This window comes from Microcaecilia unicolor, chromosome 5 (assembly GCF_901765095.1).
Source record: "Microcaecilia unicolor chromosome 5, aMicUni1.1, whole genome shotgun sequence".
Lineage (NCBI taxonomy): Eukaryota > Metazoa > Chordata > Amphibia > Gymnophiona > Siphonopidae > Microcaecilia > Microcaecilia unicolor.
In genome coordinates, this window is record NC_044035.1 from 9370269 (window position 1) to 9394928 (window position 24660).

Consider the following 24660-nt stretch of genomic DNA (forward strand, 5'->3'; position numbering starts at 1 on the left):
GCCCTCCCAAGTGAAATTGCATCAGTAGTGAGGCAGACACTGAAGAGTGATCCTACTTCCTCTCCAAATGTGGTGGGGAGTGTTCTGTCCTCCGACAGCCTTGCACTAGTTAATAACGTGATCTTAAAATGTGTGTAATGCTTTTACTGTTATTCTCAGTTCTAAGGACTATCATTGCTGCACTTCCTCACTTCAAAAATACATGAGCAATGCACTGTAGGTAATGTAGTTCACAGGCAGAGCAACCACACTTGCTTGGCTGTGTAAGAACTGTTACCACTGGTTGTCAGGCTGCCCAGACCTCCTCCCTCTCTCTACCAAGCTTGGCTCTTTTGTCTTCCTGCTATCATTTCCTGGTCATTCTCACTATCTTTGTCCTGGGAGGTCAGCCAGGTATGACCTTCCCCCCCAATCGAGAGCCGTCCTCTAGGGCCACCCCTTGCTACCCGATGGCAGGCTCTGTCCCCATTGGTCTCTATCTGCTCCTCACTGAGCCTGTGTGAAGCCTCAACACCTCTTTGTCCTTTCAGCCATGAGGCATTCCAACACCATCTAGCCAGAGACATGGAACACGGATCACCTCATTCCAGACAGCTCTGTCCTGCTGAAACTCCCTGTAACAAACCTGGTTTTTTACCTGGAAGATATCTCCTCCCTAATGGGATATCGCACATTCCAGTCACCCAGCTTTGAACCATTTCTACCTGTTCAACTATCCTCCCCCCCCCCTGCAATATATCTACCTCTCTTCAGATCTTCACCCCCAACAGCTCTCAGATTAAGAAGTCTCTGTGTCCTAGAGCAGCACCTCAGAACATCTATCTGTGAGTAAATTATCTGTGATTTATTCAATAAAAGAGACTTCATAAAAATAATACCGACTTTGGGTGACTGGTGTGCCAAGGTTATACTCCAAGATATTGGGGCCTTAAGTCATCAAGTCTCAAAAGTCTTGATAGGGAGGGGTGCAGTTCTTCCAACCCTAGAGGCTGCGAGACCAGGAGAAAACTGGAAAGAGATTTTCCATTCAGAGAGCTTCAGATCCTGGCCAGAGGTTGTTGCAGGGTCCTGCCTCAACAGACTGGGAGTTTAACCAGTAAGGCCTGCGCAGTTGACTTTGGATGACTTGTGGACCTTAATTGTATCTCTTGGCCAAAATGTATCAAACAGCTAATGCAAAGTGTTGCCCAAGTTACAATACTGGAAACTAGTGTTGAAAATCATAAAATACATTTTGAGCCTCTTTTATCAAACAGCGCTAAAGGTCACCAGTGCGGTAATGCCGACAAAGTCCATTCACTTTGAATGGGCTTCATTGGCATTGCCACGTGGCTTGATAAAAGAGGCTCTTAGTTGGGACAAATAATAGACTTGAGAAATTGGAAGAAGGATTTACTAGGATAGATTCTTTTTGCTCAGTGGTTGCTACAGATCATTCTAATTTGCTTATTAAATGGTCAGCAGGACCAGGACACTGTACCAGTGACTTCACAGTGAGAATCCTCAAAGGTAACTTTAAAACCATACAAGAACGTAAGACCTTTGAAGTCAGAATGACTGAATATTTTAACACCCAACAGAAAGGACTTAACAAGGATCTGGGGTTCCTAGCCCATTATAAACCATAAAGCTGTATTTCTCTGTTGATCACCCTCCCCTCACCTATCCACACCTATCCTGTTAGAATATCAATGATATGCTTTGATGTCCCCATGCATACCTCCTACCCACCCCCATCCTCCCACCCTGTCAGACTGTCATAGTAATGCTTGAATGTTTTCACTTATATACACTGTCAGCTAGCACATTTGCTTATTTCCGATCTGAGGAAGAAGGGCAACCTTCGAAAGCTAATCAAGAAATGTATTATGTCCAATAAAAAAGGTATCATCTTATTTTCTTTTCCATGTTTTATTTTATTTGATTTCTATTGATAACCTTAAGAGTGGACTAACACAGCTACCACACTCCTCTACTTATTAAATGTGAAAATATGGAAAATACAGTCAGATGCAGAAATCAGCGTTTGATTATTTTCCTAAAAAGCTTGGAGTTTCACTACAAGAAATGTATAAGAGATATATGCAGGAATAATTTGCAAGTTCCAGTCTAATCATTTCTGTCTCTAGCCAGAATATTTTATCTTCCACCTTATAAGAAAAAAAATGAAATAGATGGTTAAGATATACTATCAACAACAACAACTTTGGGGAACTTTGGAGTATACCAACTATGTGGGTTTAATTTACCTATCCCTGGAAGCATCCCACTTACCTGAAGCATTCTTTGGTTGTCTTTAATTTAAAGGTTTGACTGCCTGCAGGAGGATCACAGAAGATTTGTGTGACTCTGCAATTCCCAGTGTTTCTCTGTGGTTTTTTTTTTTATCACAGGGATAAGAACAGTGGCTTTATATTGCAGTGGAGGTTTTTCTTTCTTCACAGTGTGAAGTGAGTTGCAGGGATATTATTTGGTAATTCTTTTAATGCACTGGTTTGTTTTCACTAATAAAGATTTTGTAATTTATATAGAACAGGAGTACTGTTTGTTGTTAATGTTTTAGGTACCTCCTATTATATATATATATGTCTATCCCCTATTAGGATGAAGATTTAATAAGATATACTATCAACAATTTCTCAGAGCAGTTTGGATCTAACTGGTTTCCTGGATATCTTTGCGAGAATAGCTTATTACACCTTCAACACTTGAGGTGACACTTGTATTGGACCCCGATAGGGACTGGCTTCTGAGGAGGGACTTCAGACATAGGAATTTCCCTTTTCTTTGAATGTTAGAATGTTCCAGATGTTGCAAAGGTCACTTAGACGTCAGAAGCAGCTTTTACTCCTAAATCCTAGAGTGGGGGATATGGGGGCTTATTTCATACTTGAATTTCCATATAAATGATAAAATATCAAGAAAAAACTTATTTTCTTTGAACCATCTCAACTGGTATTATTTTTGACTAACAAGATTGTTGAAGTGGGTAGCTCACACACAACCTCAGACTAGTGATGCAGCATGAAAGAAATTATGTTTGGCTCCATCTGAAGAAGGAAGAGATTATAGTTTCCTCCCTTTTTGTGTTTTATTTCCACTTTTCATGTTAATTTTATTTCTTAAACTTTTTTGAGCTCTTGGGATCCCAAAATTCAGGACTAGGTTATGTTGATTGAGGAATATCTTTTTGCTTTGGACTTTATTTCCTATTTGTACTGCTCCTCTCAACTGTTTTCATTAAGGAAGGATTCCTGTAAATTTCTTAAAACTTAATTTAAAACAAATTTCAACCCATATACTCCCCATCAAGTAGAGCTGGCAAACAATCCCATTACGATGATCAATAACACATCAAGTGGATCCATCTATTCTGTTCTGTTATTAGTTTGATATACCAACTTTCATGACAGCAAAAACAGAGAGGGTCCAAACGTACACAAAGCAAAGTAGTAGACAAAAAAAGCACAAAAGGGCCGCAGAACTGGAAACAATGATATAATCTATAATGGATTGGACCCGACACGGGCTGTGTTTCGGCGCACAACAGCACCTGCCTCAGGGGTCAGTATTGATCTCCTTAATTATATTAAAGGATAATGGAGTGTCCTTGTGAGTCTAATTGCCGATTATCAAGCAGATTACATCGGTGCTTTCAACCGCTTAACTGGTAGTTTAAAAGAACCGACAAACAAAATGGCCATTTCTTTCAACGGAGGAGGGTGAATAGTGGCGTCCCATAGGGATCTGTACTGGGACTGGTGCTATTTAACTTAATTATAAATGATATCAGAACAACAAATGAGGTGATTAAATTTGCAGACATTGGTTATAAGCCAGTGCAAAATGATCTTTACAGACATTTGTAACAGACTATCTCCCTCTCACAAACCTAACTTGTTCATAGAAACCACGGTGGCAATGTGCTGAGAGAGGTGGCCAGCCAGGATCCTGGAAAATATTTGAAGGTCCACATTAATGAGGGAAATAAGATGGTAAGCGTCTGAAGAGTCTCCGGGTTTGCCTGGTTTCGGCAATAAGATCATCGCTGCTTCATTTGCATAACGAGGGAGAATCCCACGATCTACAAAAATTAGAAGTGTAGGCTAGAGCTTGGCAGTTAAGATTTAATGCAAAAAAATGTAGTGTGATGAATTTTGGGTGCAGAAATCCAAAGGAAGCTGTACACGATAGGAGAAGAGAAAGTGATTGTATCTGAGGATCTCAAGGTGGTCAAAGAATGTGAAATGGTGTTGGCCACTCCTAGAAGGGTGTTAGGTTGCATAGAAATGGGCATAACCAGCAGAACTGAGGTAATAATGCCCCTATAATAGTTATTGGTGAACTTGGAGTACTGTGTTCAGTTTTGGATGCTGTATTTTGCTAAGGATATTAAAGGACTTGAAGCAGTTCAAAGGAAGGTGAAAAAATGGAATTGTGTCTCCACCAGAAGACGTATGAAAGAGACTTGATAACCCGAATGTGTATACCCTAAAGGAGAGAAGTGACAGGGTTGATATGATGAAGATATTTAAATACTGGAAATGAACAAGCATATGTTTTTTCAAAGATGGAGAACTTATTGAAAGCACTTTATATGGAACACACTTCACTTCAAGATCAGACAGCAACCTACTTTCCCTCGGTGGAAGAAAACATTAAAAACATATTTATTTGAGCAAACATTTCAACAGGTTATAGTTTTGTTTGTTATCTTTGGCCTTTTCCCTTTTTCTTCCATTGCAAACTGCAAAAATCAATTAATCAGGCAGCCAATTTTCACACCACATCTCTCTATATAAAAGGCAACCCCGATGTTCTAATGAAGCCTCCTTGGAAGTTGAGGCGCCCGAGATATCCGGTGTGCCCTGGAGTGTCTGCACCACCCTCGCGTCAAAATGTCATGACATTGAGGGCGGATCAATGACACTCGGGGTGGAGCAATGACACGCCACGGAAGCGCAGCAAAAAAAAAAAACACAAAAAAACCCCTCCCCACACACAGCGAACCCCGAACAATGACCGACGGTCACACGGAGGCAGGCAAGTTGCTCGGAGGGACGGAGGGAGGGGGTCCCTTGCTAGCGCCCGTTTCATTACGCTCAGAAACGGGCATTTTTTCCTAGTTGGCTTATAAAAGGAAGAATGCTTCTATTTCCAAAGGAAGATGCAAGTAACCTTCCCAAAAAAACTACAGACTGACATCTTGTATCCCTACAATCTATAAGCTGTTCACTATAATAGATGCCGAAAGATTATATGATCATATTGATTCTAATAACATCATGGCAATAGAGCAAGAGGGGAACATATGGAACAAAAGATCAGCTTTTGCAAAGTAAATGCTAAGAAAAGTAGAAATCTCAGTGCAGCATGGATTGATTATAAGAAAGCCTTTGATAGTGCCCCACATTCGTAGATAATATATATTACTTTGAAATGTAGAAAATAAATGCTGAATTGATCAAATACATTAAATTCACCATAAAAATGTGGCAAACTATTCTCCATCTACAGTACGAAAGTGGGCAATATGTTATTTCTAATATTAGAATCCAGTGATGAATATTTCATGGAGACTCTTTGTCAACACTCTTGTTTTGTATAGCTCTTAATCCTTTGAGTACACTTCTTAACTCTTTGGGTTATAGATTTAGCCTTAATCCTAGAACTGGCAAAGACTCAGAAGTTATATCACACCTGCTGTTTGTAGAAGACTTGAAACTCTACAGTTCCAGCGATCAACATTTGGCAACATTAGACGACAGATGTAAATTCTCAACACCAACATAATTCAATCACTAAACTGAAAATAAATAAAATAATTTTCCTACCTTTGTAATCTGGTGATTTTATTATTCCAATCATCTTGTTCCCAATCTTTGGTTCTGCTTTCCTCTGTCTGTGCTCTTAACTCTGTTTCCAAGGCCTCCTTCCCATTTTCTATTTCTCTTCTCACCTCATGCCTTATGTCTGTTTGGTACTGACCTTTCATATTCAGTTTTCTTCGATTTCTCTGACTCTTTTTCAAATCTATCTTGTTTTCCCTCTCCCATGTGCAGCCTGTCTCCCCTCTTCCCTTCTCTATATGTGCAGCCCGTTTCCGCTCTGCCATGGGTCTAATATCTTTTCGTACCTTCCTCCTCCCACCTCTTGGGCCTCTCTCCTCTCCAATTCTACAAACTTTGCTGTTGCCAGCAGCTATTAGAACAGGCCTTCCTCTGGCTGTCTTGAGGCTTTCCCTCTGTCACGTCCCTCTCGTGCAGCAAAAGGATGACATGTCAGAAGGAAGAACCCCAGGGCTGGTCAGAGGAAGGCCTGTTCTAATATTGCAAAGTTTGTAGAATTGAAGAGGAAAAGAAAGATCTGAGGGATGGGAGGAGAAACAGTGAGGCAAATTGCACGACACCTATGAAATTCTTGGACTCCATGGAACACCTGATAAAAAGGCACACCGGTTGAAAAACTGTGAGGTAGTTCATAACAATTAGTGTATGCTGAGTCTGTATATTCCTTCCTAGACCTGAAGGAGAAATGGACCTCACAGAAATAGAGAGCTAGCATTACTCCTGGGGGAATTCTGCATAGAAAACCCCACTCCTGCAAAACTCTGCAAAGTGCCAACACCGTACCTCTCTCCCCCTCCCCCACAGAGATCACAAGGCAGTAGCAGGAAATGAACTGCCGCACATCACGTCACTTCCTCCTTCTCTGCTGGATTAGACTCAACTGCTTAGGTGAACCATGTGGGCCTCCCTGTAGGCTCCAAAGGGCAACACACAACCACATTTCAGCCAACTCAGCAGGGGCTGAGGAGCAGCAGAAGCTTGTTCAGCTGCTAACAACTGCTCTGACAGTAAACTGACTGTACGAGCTATCTGAACATGTTAAAAAAACTCATGGCTAGAACAACATCCCCTGCTGATCTTAAAATATATGAGATCAACAACGAGAGGTGTCAGCTCTTGTTTTGATCATGCTCACAGTTCTGGTACAGGCTCTGACAGAAATTGGCTGGGCCATTCAGAAAAACTGAAGGAAAGAGGGTTGCCAGTTTCTGAGAAACACTCCTTCACAATTGCACTCTATCTAAAACTGAACAGCAACACTTACCAAATCTGCAAGACTGTCTTCGGAAGACTCCTCTTCCATGCTTCCCATGATGGTAATCTGGTTTTCACCTGGGCACCATAAAATTTGAGCAGTTTTAAATATTTGTTTTTCCGCACTGCAAGCTATTTTATCTAAATTTGCACAACTTTGATGTCAGAAATGGAAGCAGGACAGAATAAACCTCTTCATCTTGGAGCTATATACAGTGGGGGAAATAAGTATTTGATCCCTTGCTGATTTTGTAAGTTTGCCCACTGACAAAGACATGAGCAGCCCATAATTGAAGGGTAGGTTATTGGTAACAGTGAGAGATAGCACATCACAAATTAAATCCGGAAAATCACATTGTGGAAAGTATATGAATTTATTTGCATTCTGCAGAGGGAAATAAGTATTTGATCCCCCACCAACCAGTAAGAGATCTGGCCCCTACAGACCAGGTAGATGCTCCAAATCAACTCGTTACCTGCATGACAGACAGCTGTCGGCAATGGTCACCTGTATGAAAGACACCTGTCCACAGACTCAGTGAATCAGTCAGACTCTAACCTCTACAAAATGGCCAAGAGCAAGGAGCTGTCTAAGGATGTCAGGGACAAGATCATACACCTGCACAAGGCTGGAATGGGCTACAAAACCATCAGTAAGACGCTGGGCGAGAAGGAGACAACTGTTGGTGCCATAGTAAGAAAATGGAAGAAGTACAAAATGACTGTCAATCGACAAAGATCTGGGGCTCCACGCAAAATCTCACCTCGTGGGGTATCCTTGATCATGAGGAAGGTTAGAAATCAGCCTACAACTACAAGGGGGGAACTTGTCAATGATCTCAAGGCAGCTGGGACCACTGTCACCACGAAAACCATTGGTAACACATTACGACATAACGGATGGCAATCCTGCAGTGCCCGCAAGGTCCCCCTGCTCCGGAAGGCACATGTGACGGCCCGTCTGAAGTTTGCCAGTGAACACCTGGATGATGCCGAGAGTGATTGGGAGAAGGTGCTGTGGTCAGATGAGACAAAAATTGAGCTCTTTGGCATGAACTCAACTCGCCGTGTTTGGAGGAAGAGAAATGCTGCCTATGACCCAAAGAACACCGTCCCCACTGTCAAGCATGGAGGTGGAAATGTTATGTTTTGGGGGTGTTTCTCTGCTAAGGGCACAGGACTACTTCACCGCATCAATGGGAGAATGGATGGGGCCATGTACCGTACAATTCTGAGTGACAACCTCCTTCCCTCCGCCAGGGCCTTAAAAATGGGTCGTGGCTGGGTCTTCCAGCACGACAATGACCCAAAACATACAGCCAAGGCAACAAAGGAGTGGCTCAGGAAGAAGCACATTAGGGTCATGGAGTGGCCTAGCCAGTCACCAGACCTTAATCCCATTGAAAACTTATGGAGGGAGCTGAAGCTGCGAGTTGCCAAGCGACAGCCCAGAACTCTTAATGATTTAGAGATGATCTGCAAAGAGGAGTGGACCAAAATTCCTCCTGACATGTGTGCAAACCTCATCATCAACTACAGAAGACGTCTGACCGCTGTGCTTGCCAACAAGGGTTTTGCCACCAAGTATTAGGTCTTGTTTGCCAGAGGGATTAAATACTTATTTCCCTCTGCAGAATGCAAATAAATTCATATACTTTCCACAATGTGATTTTCCGGATTTAATTTGTGATGTGCTATCTCTCACTGTTACCAATAACCTACCCTTCAATTATGGGCTGCTCATGTCTTTGTCAGTGGGCAAACTTACAAAATCAGCAAGGGATCAAATACTTATTTCCCCCACTGTAACACTTTTGATATTTGTTTGGCATGCCTCGTCTATTAGAAATGAGGACAGTATTGAGCAGAGCATAAGCCTGCAAATAGGTGGGAAAATGTGGGGTACAAATGCAATAAATAAATAAGCTATTAGGTTAACAACTTATTTATTAGGATTTATTTACTGTCTTTTTGAAGGAATTCACTCAAGGCGGTGTACAGTAAGAATAGATCAAACATGAGCAATAGACAATTACAGCAGTAAAAATTTTCAAAAACAATACAAAGTATGGCATGGTATACTGCTTACAATGTCAACACACTACGTAATCAAGTTACCTTTAGAACAGGTGTTTCTCCTAACCAGACTTAAAAAGTGGCACTATTCAGTTAAAGCCTGCTATACGTAACTGGTTTGCAGGGTGGGAAATTCAAAAGATTAGATTTGTCTGGCTAACTCCTAAAATTATATGAACAGTTTTTTTTAAAAATATTAGCCCTAAGATGCTTTCTTGGACTTAAGCATCCGTAGCTAAATCTAATTCCTGTGTTTTATAATAAAACCATCTGAGCAACATCATGCTCTAAAAAACTACACATAAAATGACTCTTCCGTTGAATAGCTGTCAAGAATTTTTTTTTTAGCATAGAGAATACCTTCACCTATCCCTTTCTAGCTCTGGCATGATTGGCATTAGAAACTATTACTATTCTTTATCAGTTCTCCAGGACTACTATGTGAATCCTGATTTATAGCTATGCAAAAGGCAGGATGTCTAGTGAGAATATTTGTGTGACTTATTTATGAAGGATGCCAGCTGAAATTCTGATCTGTTGGATTGGAAAGTTTAGCTTTATATGAAGAATAATATTTAATTCAAAACTATATAGAGACCATTAATGCTACATGTTGCTATGATCCAAAAGTTCCAAGGCTGGAAAACAAACTTCAAATTTGCACATATCACCCAAAAAGAAAAAAAAACATAAGAACATAAGAGTAGCCATACTGGTCAGACCAATAGTCCATCTAGCCAAGTATCCAGTTTCCAAACAGTGGCCAAGCCAGGTCACAAGTACCTGGCACAAACCCAATTAGAATCAACATTCCATGCTACCAATCCAGAGGCAAGCAGCTGCTTCCCATGTCTGTCTCAATAGCAAACTATAGACTTTTCCTTCAGGAACTTGTCCAAACCTTTTTTAAACCTAGATACGCTAACTGCTGATACCACATTCTCCAGCAAAGAGTTCCAGAGCTTAACTATTCATTGAGTGAAAAAATATTTCCTCCTATTTGTTTTTAAAATATTTCCATGTAACTTCCTTGAGTGTCCCCTAGTCTTTGTACTTTTGGAACAAGTAAAAAATCAATTTACTTCTACTCGTTCTATACCACTCAGAATTTTGTAGATCTCAATCATATCTCCCCTCATCATTCTCTTTTCCAAGCTAAGAGCCCTAACCTCTTTAACCTTTCCTCATATGAGAGGAGTTCCAACCCCTTTATCATTTTGGTCGCTCTTCTTTGAACTTTTTCTAATTCCGCTATATCTTTCTTTGAGATATGACGACCAGAACTGAACACAATATTCAAGGTGCGGTAGCACCATGGAGCGGATACAGAGGCATTAAAGTATTTTTGGTCTTAATCACCATCCTTTTCCTAATTCCTAGAATCTTGTTTGCTTTTTTGATCGCCACTACAAAATGAGAAGATTTCAGCATATTAACTGCAACGACACCTAGATCTTTTTCTTGAGTGCTGACCCCCAAGGTGGACCCTAGGATCAGATAACTATGATTCTTTTCAATGTGCATCACCTTGCATTTGCCCACATTACATTTAATTTGCCATTTGGATGCCCATTCTTCCAATTTTCTATGGTCTTCCTGCAATATTTCACAGTTTGCAAGTGTTTTAACAACTTTGAATAGTTTTGTGTCATCTGCAAATTTAATCACCCCACTCGTCATTCCAATCTTCATATAATTTATAAATATGTTAAATAGCACCAGTCCCAGTATAGATCCCTGCGGCACTCCACTGTTCACTCTACTCCACTGAAAGAAATGACCATTTAACCTTACCCTCTGTTTTCTGTCCAATACCCAATTCCTAATCCACACCAGAATCTTGCCTCCTGCCCCATGACTCTTTAATTTTCTCAGGAGTCTCTCATGAGGAACTTTATCAAAAGCTTTCTGAAAATCTAGATACACTACATCAACCAGCTCACCTTTATCCACATGTTTATCATTCATGCCTTCAAGGAAATGAAGCAAATTGGTGAGGCAAGACTTTCCTTGGCTGAACCCATGCTCTGTCCCATTAAACCATGTTTGTCTATGTGTTCTGTAATTTTATTCTTTATAATAGTTTCCACTATTTTGCCTGGCACTGATGTCAGGCTTACCGGCCTGTAATTTCCTAGATCACCCCTCATGTATTTGATCAAAGCTCTAGCCACCAAGCCACCAGTCAACTAGAACTAGAGGACATGAATTGAGGTTGAAAGGGGGCAGACTCAGGACTAATGTCAGGAAGTATTTCTTCACAGAGAGGGTGGTGGATATGTGGAATGCCCTCCCACAGGAGGTGGTGGAGATGAAAATGGTAATGGAATTCAAACATGCGTGGGATAAACACAAAGGAGTCCTGTTTAGAAGGAATGGTTCCATGGAATTTTAGCGGCGATTGGGTGGCGACACCGGTAATTGGGAAACAAAACGGGAGCTGGGCAGACTTCTACAGTCTATGCCCTGATCGTGACTGGATAGGGATGGGCTGGAGTGTAAATTTTAAGGGGCTTCGACATTAGCTTCAGAACTTAGTACAAGAACAGTACTGGGCAGACTTCTACGGTCTGTGCCCTGAGAATGGCAAGGACAAATCAAACTCTGGTATACTTATAAAGTATCACATACCATGTAAAATGAGTTTATCTTGTTGGGCAGACTGGATGGACCATACAGGTCTTTATCTGCCGTCATTTACTATGTTACTATTCTTGCAGAGTATTGCTGCTTGAGTCTACGTGAGCTTACTTCTTGACCTTGCATCTGTGTGTGTTACCAGCGCAATGTGTGCTGCTTGTGTCAGTGTAGGTTCGTCTTTAACCCTGTGCTTGCTGAGTATTTCCATGGCAACGTGTTTGCTGCATGAGACTGTGTAAGCTTGCTTTTGACCTTGTGTCTGTGTGTGCTACTAGTGAAGCGTGTGCTACTTGTGTTAAGTGTGAGTTCGCCTTCAACCCTGTGTTTGCTGATTATTTCCAAGGCAGCGTGTTGATGCTTGAATCTGTGCAAGCTTGTTTCTTGACCTTGTGTCTATGTGTATTTCCAGGGCAGCATGTACTGCTTGTGTCAGTGTGGGTTCACCATTACCCTTGTGTTCGCTGAATATTCCTAGGCAGCGTGTGGCTGCTTGTGTTTGAAAGGGCTTGCCCTTAGCTTTGTGCCTTGTGAGTAAGCCTACTCAGCGTGTTGCTGCCTGGCTCTGTGTGGGCTTGCTTCTAGCTTAGTGCTTGCTTTTGACCCACTTCTTGTACTCTTTATCTTCCTTTTCTTGCTCATTTGTTTGGCTTCCAGTTCAGCCTTGCGGCCTGTATGAATGTTCTGCTTTTTCCTCCTGTGTCCTGCTTTCTGATCTTTTCTGTGCGTGCTGGGCCTTGTGGCCTCTTAGTTTCCTTTTGCTAGTGTGGGTTCAGTCTGACATAGGCCTCGGCCTCTGTCCAGGGGCTAACTACCAAACGTAACAGTTTCATGGTTCGACTGCACCTCGAATATTGCGTGCAATTCTGGTCACCACATCTCAAAAAAGATATGTTAGAATTAGAAAAGATACAGAGAAGGGCAATGAAAATTATAAAAGGGATGGAACAACTTCCCTATGAGGAAAGGCTAAAGCGGCTAGGGCTTTTCAGTTTGGAGAAGATGGCTGAGGGGAGATATAATAGAGGTATATAAAATAATGAGTGGAGTGGAATGGGTAGATTTGAATCGCTTGTTTACTCTTTCCAAAAATGCTAGGATTGGTCTTTGGTCTACTAGTATATCACAATAAGGCGCAGTGATCTCTAAAGCATCAATTTCAAGAGGAGTCAAGGAGATGATCACTTCAGACTACACCAGCAAGAGTGTGCAGGTCCCAGAAGGTCAGCGAGACCACTACAATGGAGTGCAGAGGTCCTTAAAGGCAAAGTTAGATTCTGTCTTTCCAGAGGATAATGGTGGAACAGCATCCTTGCTTCCACTGTACAACTGCTGTAAGTGCCTTACCATAGCTGTGAAAGTCAGAAGAGACTAATCCTTAGATGCAGTGGTTCTGAGAGCTATCGTGACTTCTTCCTGCCTGATCTGGGTAGAGCTGATATATCATGCACATCTGGATTGGTTTGGCATAGATAAGGAAGATGAAATGTAAAACTTATTTGTTAATTTCCTTTTCTTCCCATTAATCCTGCCAGACCAGTCCAGAACCCACCCAGAAAAGCCATAGCAATACAGGGCTCTCATTCTGACAAGTTCTAAAAACTTACAGCAAATATGTTAGTGCCTACTCTGAAGGTAGTTTGCCTAGTCATACCCTTGGAGTAGGGTATTAACACGGTCACTAACCAAGGAATGGCGTGAAGTTTTTAACTGCATGAGGTTTGATTGTGGCTATGAATTGGAAACCAAAACATAACAGTTATCTTCAGTTATCTTAGCTCTGACATAAGACATTGAGGAGCTGAAGACATTGGGGAGTGAATTCAACTCTGGGCTTTTTTCCTCCGTCTCTATCTGCTGATAGGGGGGACATAATCTATTCATCTGGACTCGTCTGACATAACTAAAGGGGAGGAAATTAACAAGTAAGTTTAAATTGTACCATTACTTGATTCATAGAAGATTTGTAGACAGTCTCTGTACCCACTACTCACCCTCAACAAGCTGAACGACTTCTATCAAGTGAGAAATGGTGGTTCCATCAATGTGTTTCATGACTAGGCCACTGGATCTGGGGATGTTTGTGTTCCGACTTTCTAGAAGTTTGGAAACACTTTTGGTAGCAGCTTCAGCAATTAGATAACATTTTGAACTAAGGGTATTATAGATGTTAGTCCACTGTTCCTGATCCTGTGCAGAACAAAAATAGAAAAGATTAAGGGTTATTATAGGTGAAAAACAGGAAAATAATAAAAAAAATCCTGCAATAAAGGAGAAAGATGGACCCCCCCCCCCCTTCTCTCTCCCAATTTGTGTTATGTGGTGCAGTTAAAATATCCAATCCAGCTAAAATCACACATATGTGCTGAAAGCCAGAGGGAAAAAAAACCTCAGAATTAACAATCTGCTGAGGGAGCAAATAAGAGGGATCCACTTATACAAAGAGAGCCCAATATTCAACATATACATGTATCTGTATATTCAGCAGCACCGCTGAGTATAAGTGGAAATCAGCATAGACCCGGAACATCCAAAGTAGGTATTCCAGCTACATCTACTTTTCATGTGGTACAGCTAATCATATAATCTATACAGTGACCAAATATCACCACTTTTTTTTTTTTTTAACAGATCATACATTTAAGTGTTAGGTCTTTGAATAAATTTGCTTCCTCTGAATTTTGGCTCCACCTGATTGATCCATCTGAGGCCCTCTATATTATTACTGCTCCAAAAAATGTCACGTGGACAAAAAGCAAAAGCAAACTCAGTAATTAATAGCTATTAGGGAACTAAATGGTGCACATATGGAAAAGCAAGAAAAAAATCAGAGTTGTTTGAGACCTGTTTGCAAGGTTGTCCTAATGTATTAGGACACTGGGGAATTTCCTAGTTGCATGATGCAGTAGTCTAAAAGTAAACTTGAGCTTCAGTAGTATGGATGGTAGTACTGTGTAATTGGGAAAATCTAATTCTCCTCAATATGGAAATCACTGGCTTTGAAAGACACAGAGGTTACCCTGCCTACAGTTCTACTGGAGATATTTCAAGTGAAAGAACCCCTTAAAGAGAACAGTATCTCAAAGGCTGATCTTAAGACTGAAGTCAACTTTCCTCAATTACTACAAGGACAAAAATCTTTGAAGCAAAGATGGCAATACATGCAGAGCGGCTTACTGAGCTATGACACAAGAAACGAATTTTAGCCTTGGAACAGAGTACAGAAAAAAAAACAGCACTCAGAAATATCAGAATTCTGAGCCTCCCTGAAGGGGCTGAAGGCCAGACACAGACACGACAAGCTTAGAAAAATTTCATCTGCAGCTCCTGGATATAAAGTTTGATAGATCTATGGAAGTGGAACAGGAATACAGAAAGAACTGTGTCAAGATCTTATGATAGTGCAGGTTACCCATGCCCCATTGTAGCTAAAATCCAGAACTACTCTCAGGTCTGGAAAATTTTCCCAAACAGCAAAGTCCAAAGCCCCCTTACTATACCAGGGGCATAAACTGCTAATTCTTCCAGACTTCTGTCGTGCAACCTAAAAACATTGGAAGCAATTACTAGTCAACAGGGAACCACTCAGGAAGGTTGGTGTGCAGTATGGGCTCTTTTATCCTGCCTGGCTATGGATTACGTTACATAACCACACCAAAATGATTGAGGACCCAGAGGCTGTATTGACTGATCCTGGAATAACAAGTTAGAAAAGGTATGGAGGGAACTAAGGGGCCCTTTTACTAAGCTGCATACGTGTATCAATTTTGAACTACCACCCAGCTACCGCAAGGCCCGGGCAGTAATTTAATTTTTTATGCGCTTCCACTAGGTGCACCGGAAAATTTCTGATGCACGGTGCTAACCGGGTGGTAATTGGTATTATACATGTGTAGACCATTACCACCCAGTTAACACACGAGACTTTACCGCTAGGTTAATGGGTGGCGGTAAGGTCTCAGGCCCAAAATGGACGCGCATCAATTTTTATTTTGCCGCATGTCCATTTTCAGCAAAAAAAAAAAAGGTCTTTTTTGCAGGTGTGCTAAAAAATGGACCTGCGCATGTCCAATACACTCATCTACACCAGCACAGGCCATTTTTCAGCGCACCTTAGTAAAAGGACCCCTAAATGACTTATATTTGAAAAACAAATTGCCTCTCTATTCAAATGTTTTTGACCGCATGAGACTTGGCTTTCAGTACTGATCAAGGCTATAGGCTGGCAGTAAGCAGTGACTGTTTGGACCTCCTCACTTGACATGCGCTTGTTCATGGTTGGCACAGTTTACTACCCAGCTTTCAATTTGAAGGAGTCAAGAGTACTTCCTGATAATGTTGACATACACGTGCATTTTCCTAGATTACTGTTGTGGCTCATTATCACTGGTTCAAGTATGCATCAAAATTTGGACTATAAACATGCATAGGTAAAAAGTGGGATGTCTGACCATGGAAATACAAATCCTGGAGACAATATCATAAAAACTTCTTTATTGAAGAAAAGACTCGACACAACTGTTGTATTTCGGCCTACAGGCCTGCATCAGGAGTCTATAAAAACATATACATAAATCAAATAAATCTTTCAAACAAATACATATACAGAATCAAATAATCAAATAAAACATTCAAATAAGTAATAAATATACAATAAGAGGTCAACATATAATAAAATACAACAAAAAATAATGATAAAAAATAATAAATAATGATGAACGTAAAGTCTCTAAGTGACGTATACACAGATTATGCATATGTGGGATGTTATAATATCACCAAAAAATTACACAAAATGGTCGTGTGAATAAATAAATAATTGTAAGAGGGACTAATTATAGGAAGGACTAAACATTCAAAACATGTAAAAATAGATCATACTATCTTAAAATACATGCATACATGAAGGACAATAAATAAAATATCCATGAGGCATTATATGGAAACCTATATATACTAAAGCATATCATAAAAGCAGCATCATACAAATACGCACACACAGCTTATGTTGAAACAAGGAAGACATACAGAAGTAAAACATGCTGTCTTCAAAATGCAAATATAAAAGACTTTGAATAAAAAACCAAGTAAAAATCATACAACCAACATCATGTATACAGGAGAAAATGTAAGACCAACATCATATATAAACAAAAGAAGGAAAAACAAATAAAATAATATGCATGAAAAAGGAACGTGGTGTCAACTAGTGTATGCATGTGGTGGTGCCTAAACCTGTGCGCACCATATACAGCCAATTGAGAAAAATATACTGTTGCCATGGCTATTTTAAAGACGTTGGACAAAAAAAAGGAAAAAACCATGCAACATAAGAAAACATATAAAAATGGATATATGTGCCAAAAAATATATATAAGAATATATATGAAAAATGTATATGGTAAACGAAAGAAAAATGAAAATAAAAATAAAAAGGGGGTAGAGGGAAGGGAAGAAAAGGAAAAAGCTGAAAGATGAAGAAGTGGGATCACCAAAAAAAGGTGTGGTAAGGACGTAGAAGATAATGAGGCTCATTTTCAAAGCACTTAGCCTCCCAAAGTTCCATAGAAACCTATGGAACTTAGACTCCCAAAGTGCTTTGAAAATATGCCTCAATGTGTGCCCAAATTGTACCTTACAGCTGTGATGGAGCAAGAAGCACATGAAATGTATAGAAAGTTAAGAAAGCAAACTGCCTGCCTCTCGTGAATACCGTAGAAAATGAATCAGAGTTTGTACATAAAGTGTATGGTATACACATATTATGCCTTACAGTTTTGATGAAACAAGGATTGCGAGAATTATATTTAAAATGTATTTTAAATAGACGGAGCAAGTACCCACCTACCGTTATGACATAGCGTATATGAATCTGTTTAAACGGAAAAGCAAAACACAACAAAATCCTTGTTAGAAGGGGTGGAACAGGACGCTAAATTAAGAGCAAAGGAAAAAGAAATGGAAGGTGTAAAAACTGAAAAAACTAACCTGAAATGCCTGAAACACGATTTGGTCCGTGTGACGAACCAAACGTAAAGTGATTGGCTATATTACAAAAGTGGTCTGCATCAAAAAATATATATAAAAAAAGCAGCATTAATGAAAAATGGAGGGGAAAGAAAAGGAAAAGGGGCTAAAAAACTCTTTAAATACAGCGAAGCATGAGAACCAAATGAATAACAAGGAAAACTATGAAATACGTTGAAAAAGACCTTTCGTGGTAAGCTTGTCCGTAGCGGGTCACTAGGAGCACAGCATGGAACGTGAAAAAAATTTTCAGACTGATAGTGTGTTTTAAAAAGGAAAAAATGGCACCAAGAAGGAAATGACATCAGAGGTCAAAGGGCAAGAACGAAAAAGTTCGTAAATAATGCTTGAAACCTACATAAATATATAAACATAAAAGGAACCTGAGTCTCTACGCTCAAGAGAAACCTTATTGAAACACTAGATGAATAGGTGAAATGTCAATCCTAGAACATAACATATAAGAGGATGATGGTGCATGTGGAGGGGAAAGAAAGACTACTGAGAAATGATGACCTTAGAAAATGAATAATGATTCTTAAAGATATATTGATCATTTAAAGACAAAAAAAAAATAAATATAAAGCAAAACAACTAAATAAAAAAAAGGCTGAAACAGAAAAAAAAAAGATGAAAGAAAAGAAGGAGAAGAAGAAGAAAGAAGAAAAAAGAAAAGGAGAGAGGAGGAACAAAGGGGAGGCGAAAAGGGAAAAAAGGAAAAGAAAGGGGAGAGGGCAAGAGGGGAAAAAGAGGGAGGACATAGGAAAAAAGAGCAATAGACAAGCAGAATAGAGGAAGTTGGGAAGAAAAAAAGGAGGAGAAAAAATATATATACATAAGAAAAAAAAATATATATATAAAAAAAGTGATTTGGAACAGGATGGAATCCTGTGCGTATGATCTTGAGGAAGTGCATATGTGCATACATATGTAAACCAGAAAAAATAACTATATATATGAAAAAAATTATAATGAAAATATGGTACGCCAAAAATGGTTTAAAAAAATCTTATGCCAGTGTTTAATTAACAAATGAAGGGACGAAAGTCAATTTCATTGTTTAAGCCTTTTGGAATCAAGGTTTGAAACTCATAGATGAGTTTCTGTTCCTCATGCAATAAATGTGCGTCTAAGTCACCACCTCTCCATTTCTTGGGGAAAGTCCTGAAAACTAAAAACTTTATGTCAGAGATCGAGTGATTTGCTGAAATCCAATGCTCTACTAGGGGTGCTGACACCACTTTCCTTTTTATGCAGCTAAGGTGTTCAATAATCCTTGTTTTTATAGCTCTGATTGTTTTCCCAATATAAAGCAAACGGCATGGACACTGAATGATATATATCACTGATGACGTGTTGCAGTCTGAAGTGTGTGTGAGATTGTAAGCTCTATTAGTGACTGGATGTATGAAGACTGAGGTCTCTATATTGTGTGCACACACACTGCAGTGCCCACATTTGCGATTGCCAAAAAATGCAAGTGATGTTCTTACTTCTGGTAGTGTTGATGGAACCAAATGCTCCTTGAGATTTTTGTTCCGAGAATAAGCAACCACTAGAGTTCTTTATTCCTGAAGCATTCTAGTCCTTCTAGGATGTGCCAATGTCTGTGGATGGAGCGGGTAATATGTTTAGATAAAAAAAGAGTACCTGAGGGTACAAACTACGTCTGGTGTTCTTTTTGAGTTAATAGGTTGCAAAAGGTCTTCACGGTCCTTTTCTAAGGCTTTCTTCAAACCATTCAAAATGTGTTTTTGTGGATACCCTCTGGTGGAAAACCTATTGCCCATGGCTTGTGCTTGTAATTTGAAATCATCATAATCCGAGCACAAGTGTCGTAAGCGTAAAAATTGACTTAATGGAAGGTTACTCTTCAAATTCGAGTTATGGTAACTGGTGTAGTGTAGAAAGGAGTTACGGTCTGTTGGTTTTCTATAAATATTTGTTTTGAAAAGGTAATCATTTTTGCTGATGAGAAGATCTAAAAAATGTATTTCTTCAGTATTATATTCGATGGTGAATTTCAAATTTGGATTTCTGCCATTGAGCCATTGGTGAAAGGTAAGCAGTGTTTCAACATCTCCCTGCCAGAGAATGAAGATATCATCTATATATCTACGGTAAATCTTAATGTTATCTAAAAAAGGATGGGTAGTGAGATGCTCTTTTTCAAAATCCCTGACGTAGAGATTCGCCAGATCAGGAGCCATACTGGCGCCCATCGCTGTTGGTAGAAAATACCCTCAAAAGCAAAATAATTCTTTGTGAGTGCGATGGTAGCGCAAGTCAATATTAAATGATTAGGTATGGGTGTTTGTTTCCTGTAAAATCTTCTCGATTATATGAATAGCTTCTAGTTGAGGTATATTAGTGTACAGGGATTCAATATCCATTGTAACCATAATTGTGTCTGTGAGTGGTCCGTCATAGTCTTGTAAGATGTTGATCATATGCGTAGTGTCCTTTACATGAGATGGTATTAGAGGTACAAAAGGACGTAGAAAAAAATCAACAAATATGGAGAGCGGCTCAAGGATGGATCCTTTCCCTGAAATAATGGGTCTGCCGGGAGGATTGTCCAACGATTTATGAATTTTTGGAAGGATGTAGATTGTAGGGATTACCGGATGAGAAACTTGTAGAAACTGTTTTTCTTTATTTGTTAGAAAACCCATTTTTGAAGCGATGTCAACAAGTTCTGTAATATCTGCTTTGATGTCATCAGTTGGATCCTTTTCTAACGGTATATAAAATCCTCTATCAGCAAGTTGTCTTCCGACTTCTCCCACATAAAAGTTACGGTCCATGATAACTATGCTGCCGCCTTTGTCTGCCGGTTTTATCACAATCTCGACATTATGGGCCAAATCATGAATGGCTTTACGCTCTTGTTGGGTAGTGTTATAATATCTAGGCCTTTTGTTCTTCTGGATTTTCTTCAGGTCTTTTTCTACACACGAATTAAAAGCAGTGATCAAAGAGTGAATGGGACCTGGTGGAATCCAGGAAGATGGTTTTTTAACCACAGAGATGTCTTGGTACAAAATATTATCTTTGGAGAAAGCATGTATAATTTGGAATTTGCGGTTAAATTTGAAAAGATCTACTCTGGTCTGAAATGCATTATAGCTAGTGGTTGGTACAAAGGATAATCCCTTTTGAAGAATGCCCAGTTCAGTAACTGTCGGGGAGTAGTGTGAGATGTTGAAAATAGGAATAGAGTCCTCTACCATCGGTAGGGCTGGCGATAATGATCTCTGTTCTGTGTCTGCATTGGCAGTGCACAGTAACCTCTGCCCCTTCCTCTGCCTCATCCCCTCTGTGAAAACTTCTGCTGGGGGTAAAGCGGGCGGCGGTACGATATATCCCTCGTGTCCTTCCTCCATAGCTCTTCTAAAAAAGAATCCATTTGTCCTGATTGCCTTGGTATTGGTGAAGTATCACGCTCTGTGGAATGTCTCGATGGCCTGGGATGATGGCTAATGGGACTACCTAGTGGGGAGGTATATAAGTCACCTGAATCACTTCTAACCCTCTTTCTTCTGTGTTCTATAACAGTGTTCTCATCACGTATTCTAGGTGGCAATGGTTTAAAAGTGTTATGCATAATCTGTGTATACGTCACTTAGAGACTTTACGTTCATCATTATTTATTATTTTTTATCATTATTTTTTGTTGTATTTTATTATATGTTGACCTCTTATTGTATATTTATTACTTATTTGAATGTTTTATTTGATTATTTGATTCTGTATATGTATTTGTTTGAAAGATTTATTTGATTTATGTATATGTTTTTATAGACTCCTGATGCAGGCCTGTAGGCCGAAACACAACAGTTGTGTCGAGTCTTTTCTTCAATAAAGAAGTTTTTATGATATTGTCTCCAGGATTTGTATTTCCGTGGTCAAACATCCCACTTTTTACCTATATCTGTGTTTTCCCGTGGGGCGTTCGAGTTCTCCGCTTGATTGCGGATTTTTTTTGGACTATAAACATGCAACATTATAAAATCCATTCTTTAAACATCAAAGGATTAAATTGCTTCATCAAAATGAAGAAGTTTAATGGGACAGAATCAGCATAAATTCAGCCTCACCAATTTGCTTCATTTCTTTGAAAGCATGAATAAACATGTCAATAAAGGTGAACCAGTTGATATATAGTATATCTAGAATTTCAGAAAGCTTTTAACAAAGTCCCTCATGAGAGTCCTGAAAAAATTAAAGCACCATGGGATAGGAGGCAATGTGGATTAGGAACTAGTTATTGGACAGAAAACAGAGGGTAGGTTTAAATGTCCATTTTTCACAATGGAGAAGAGTGTATAGTGGAGTGCCGCAGGGATCAGTGCCGGGAATGGTGCTATTTAACATATTTCTAAATGATATGGAAATCAGGACAACGAGTAAGGTGATTAAATTTGCAGACGACATAAAACTATTCAAAGTTGGATTTTTTTTGTTACATTTGTACCCCGCGCTTTCCCACTCATGGCAGGCTCAATGCAGCTTACATGGGGCAATGGAGGGTTAAGTGACTTGCCCAGAGTCACAAGGAGCTGCCTGTGCCTGAAGTGGGAATCGAACTCAGTTCCTCAGTTCCCCAGGACCAAAGTCCACCACCCTAACCACTAGGCCACTCCTCCACACGTTAAAACATGTGCAGATTGTGAAAAATTGCAGGGAGATCTTAGTAATTGGAAGGCAGGGCATCCAAATGGCAGAAGAAATTTAATGTGGACAAATACAAAGTGATGCACATTGGGAAGAATAATCTGAATCATAGTTATCTGATGCTAGAGTCCACTTTGGTAGTCAGCACCCAAGAAAAAATCTATTAGCATTGTAAACAATATGCTGAAACCTTCTGTTCAGTGTGCAGCGGTGGCCATAAAAATAAACAGGATGCTAGGAATTATTAGCAAAGGGATGGTAAATAAGGCCGAGAATACTATAATGCCTCTGTATTGCTCCATGGTGCAAGCTCACCTTGAATATTGCATTCAATTCTGGTTGCCATATAGTGGAATTAGAAAAGGTTCAAAGAAGAGCAACCAAAATGATAAAGCGGATGGCACTCTTCTTATATGAGGAAAGGCAAAAGAGGGGAGATATAATTGAGGTCTACAAAATCATGAGTGGTATAGAATGAGTAGAAGTGAAAGCGAAGATACTAACCTATAGCAGATATTCTCCGAGGACAGCAGGCTATATATTCTCACAACTGGATAAAGCAATCTCGCATTGCCATGTTCACAGCTGGTATCAAGCTTTTCAGAGAGCTCTTTGGAGTGCGAGACACCCACCATGCGAACACATGACCAACAGTACAATACTATAGCATAGAAGACCACTCCAATGGGAGGTGGGAGGATATGTGAGAATATTGAGCCTGCTGACCTCAGAGAATACCTGCTATAGGTACATATCTTCACTTTCTCTGAGGACAAGCAGGCTAATATTCTCACGGTTGGGGAATCCCTAGCTACCAGGCTCACCACGAACAACAACCAATGACGACTTGCACCTCACAATGGTGAGGTCAGAACATAGAGAAACCAGTAACCACATGCAAGTCGTCGGAAGTGAAGCCTGGGATAGTATAAAAACAGGCCTAGGTGGGTGAAGCTAGATTCTAGAACCCAAAGTAAAAGTGCATAACTATTCATCGAAATCTAAGGATATGTCGAGAATGCTGCCACAGGCATGCTTAGAACAGGAACGAGACGAAAATGTATGGAATGAAGAGAACACAGCATCCTTGCCAAGCTTCTCAATAGAAGTACATAAGTATTGCCATACTGGGACAGACCAAAGGTTCATCAAGCCCAGCATCCTGTTTCCAACAGTGGCCAATCCAGGTCACAAATACCTGGCAAGATCCCAAAAAAGTACAAAACATTTGATGCTGCTTATCCCAGAAATAAGCAGTGAATCGTCCTTAAAAGAAGCATTTGGTACAATCTGCTGTGAAACATCTTTTAAGGACAATTTGAGAGATACATTTTTTCACTCTAAAGAATACCGGTTTCACCCCTGAGGCAAGCTCCCCTTTGCGCCGAAATACAGCCCATGTCGGGTCTATTTCATGAAAAGATTGTACCATTGTTCGAAGCTTGGAGGAACTTTTGTGGTTTTTAGTTGTCTTGATTTGTGTACTTTTTGGACCCTTACTTCATAAGCAAAGATGGAACATATAGATAGGTAAGAAGAGTTAGAAAATAAGGTGACTAATTTGAAGAAAGGTACACATGAGGTCAGAGAGGTGGTTAAATATTTTTTTTCCATGAAATTTTATTGAAATTTAAAAGTATAACAATGAAAGAATAAGCACGCAAAAACAGTGTGTGAATACAATTTAAATACTTTCAGAGGCATATATAATAAAAGCAGACAGAGAAATATTGTTGTTAGTGTTATAAGAGCCATCTACTTCTTGTTTCTAAAGATAATAATAACCATGTCATTTATTTGGATCGAGAGAGATGATTTGGAGATGGTTAAATATTATCTCAGCTAGAGTAGGAGTGGATAAACATGTCCTGTTGCAGTATGTGCAGCATGTGTCACTCCTTGTATGTGTGAGCGAGACTAACAAGTTAGTTATTTCTTCCATTAAAGGCCTGGTTGAAGAGCCAAGCTTTCACCTGCTTCCTGAAGTACAGATAGTCTTGTGTTAAGTGGAGCCTTTCAGGGAGTGCATTCCAGAGAGTGGGGGCTACTCCAGAGAAGGCTCGCCTGCGGGCATCACATTTTCTAATGTATTTTGGAGAGGGTATGGTTAGGGATACTCCTTGGGAGGACCTTAATGTCC

At 39.9% G+C, this 24660-nt stretch overlaps 1 protein-coding gene across 3 annotated transcripts in view; it reads right to left on the reverse strand.

Moving 5' to 3' along the window:
* ENO4 (enolase 4) overlaps window positions 1-24660 on the reverse strand; it is a 175299-nt gene that overhangs the window by 30491 nt on the left and 120148 nt on the right. For all 3 annotated transcript variants that reach the window (XM_030204749.1, XM_030204748.1, XM_030204750.1), the window contains 2 exons: window positions 13811-14006; window positions 7114-7181 (listed from right to left, as the gene is read on the reverse strand). In XM_030204749.1, coding sequence (XP_030060609.1) covers window positions 7114-7181; window positions 13811-14006 — 264 coding nt within the window. The remainder of the gene's footprint in view (window positions 1-7113; window positions 7182-13810; window positions 14007-24660) is intronic.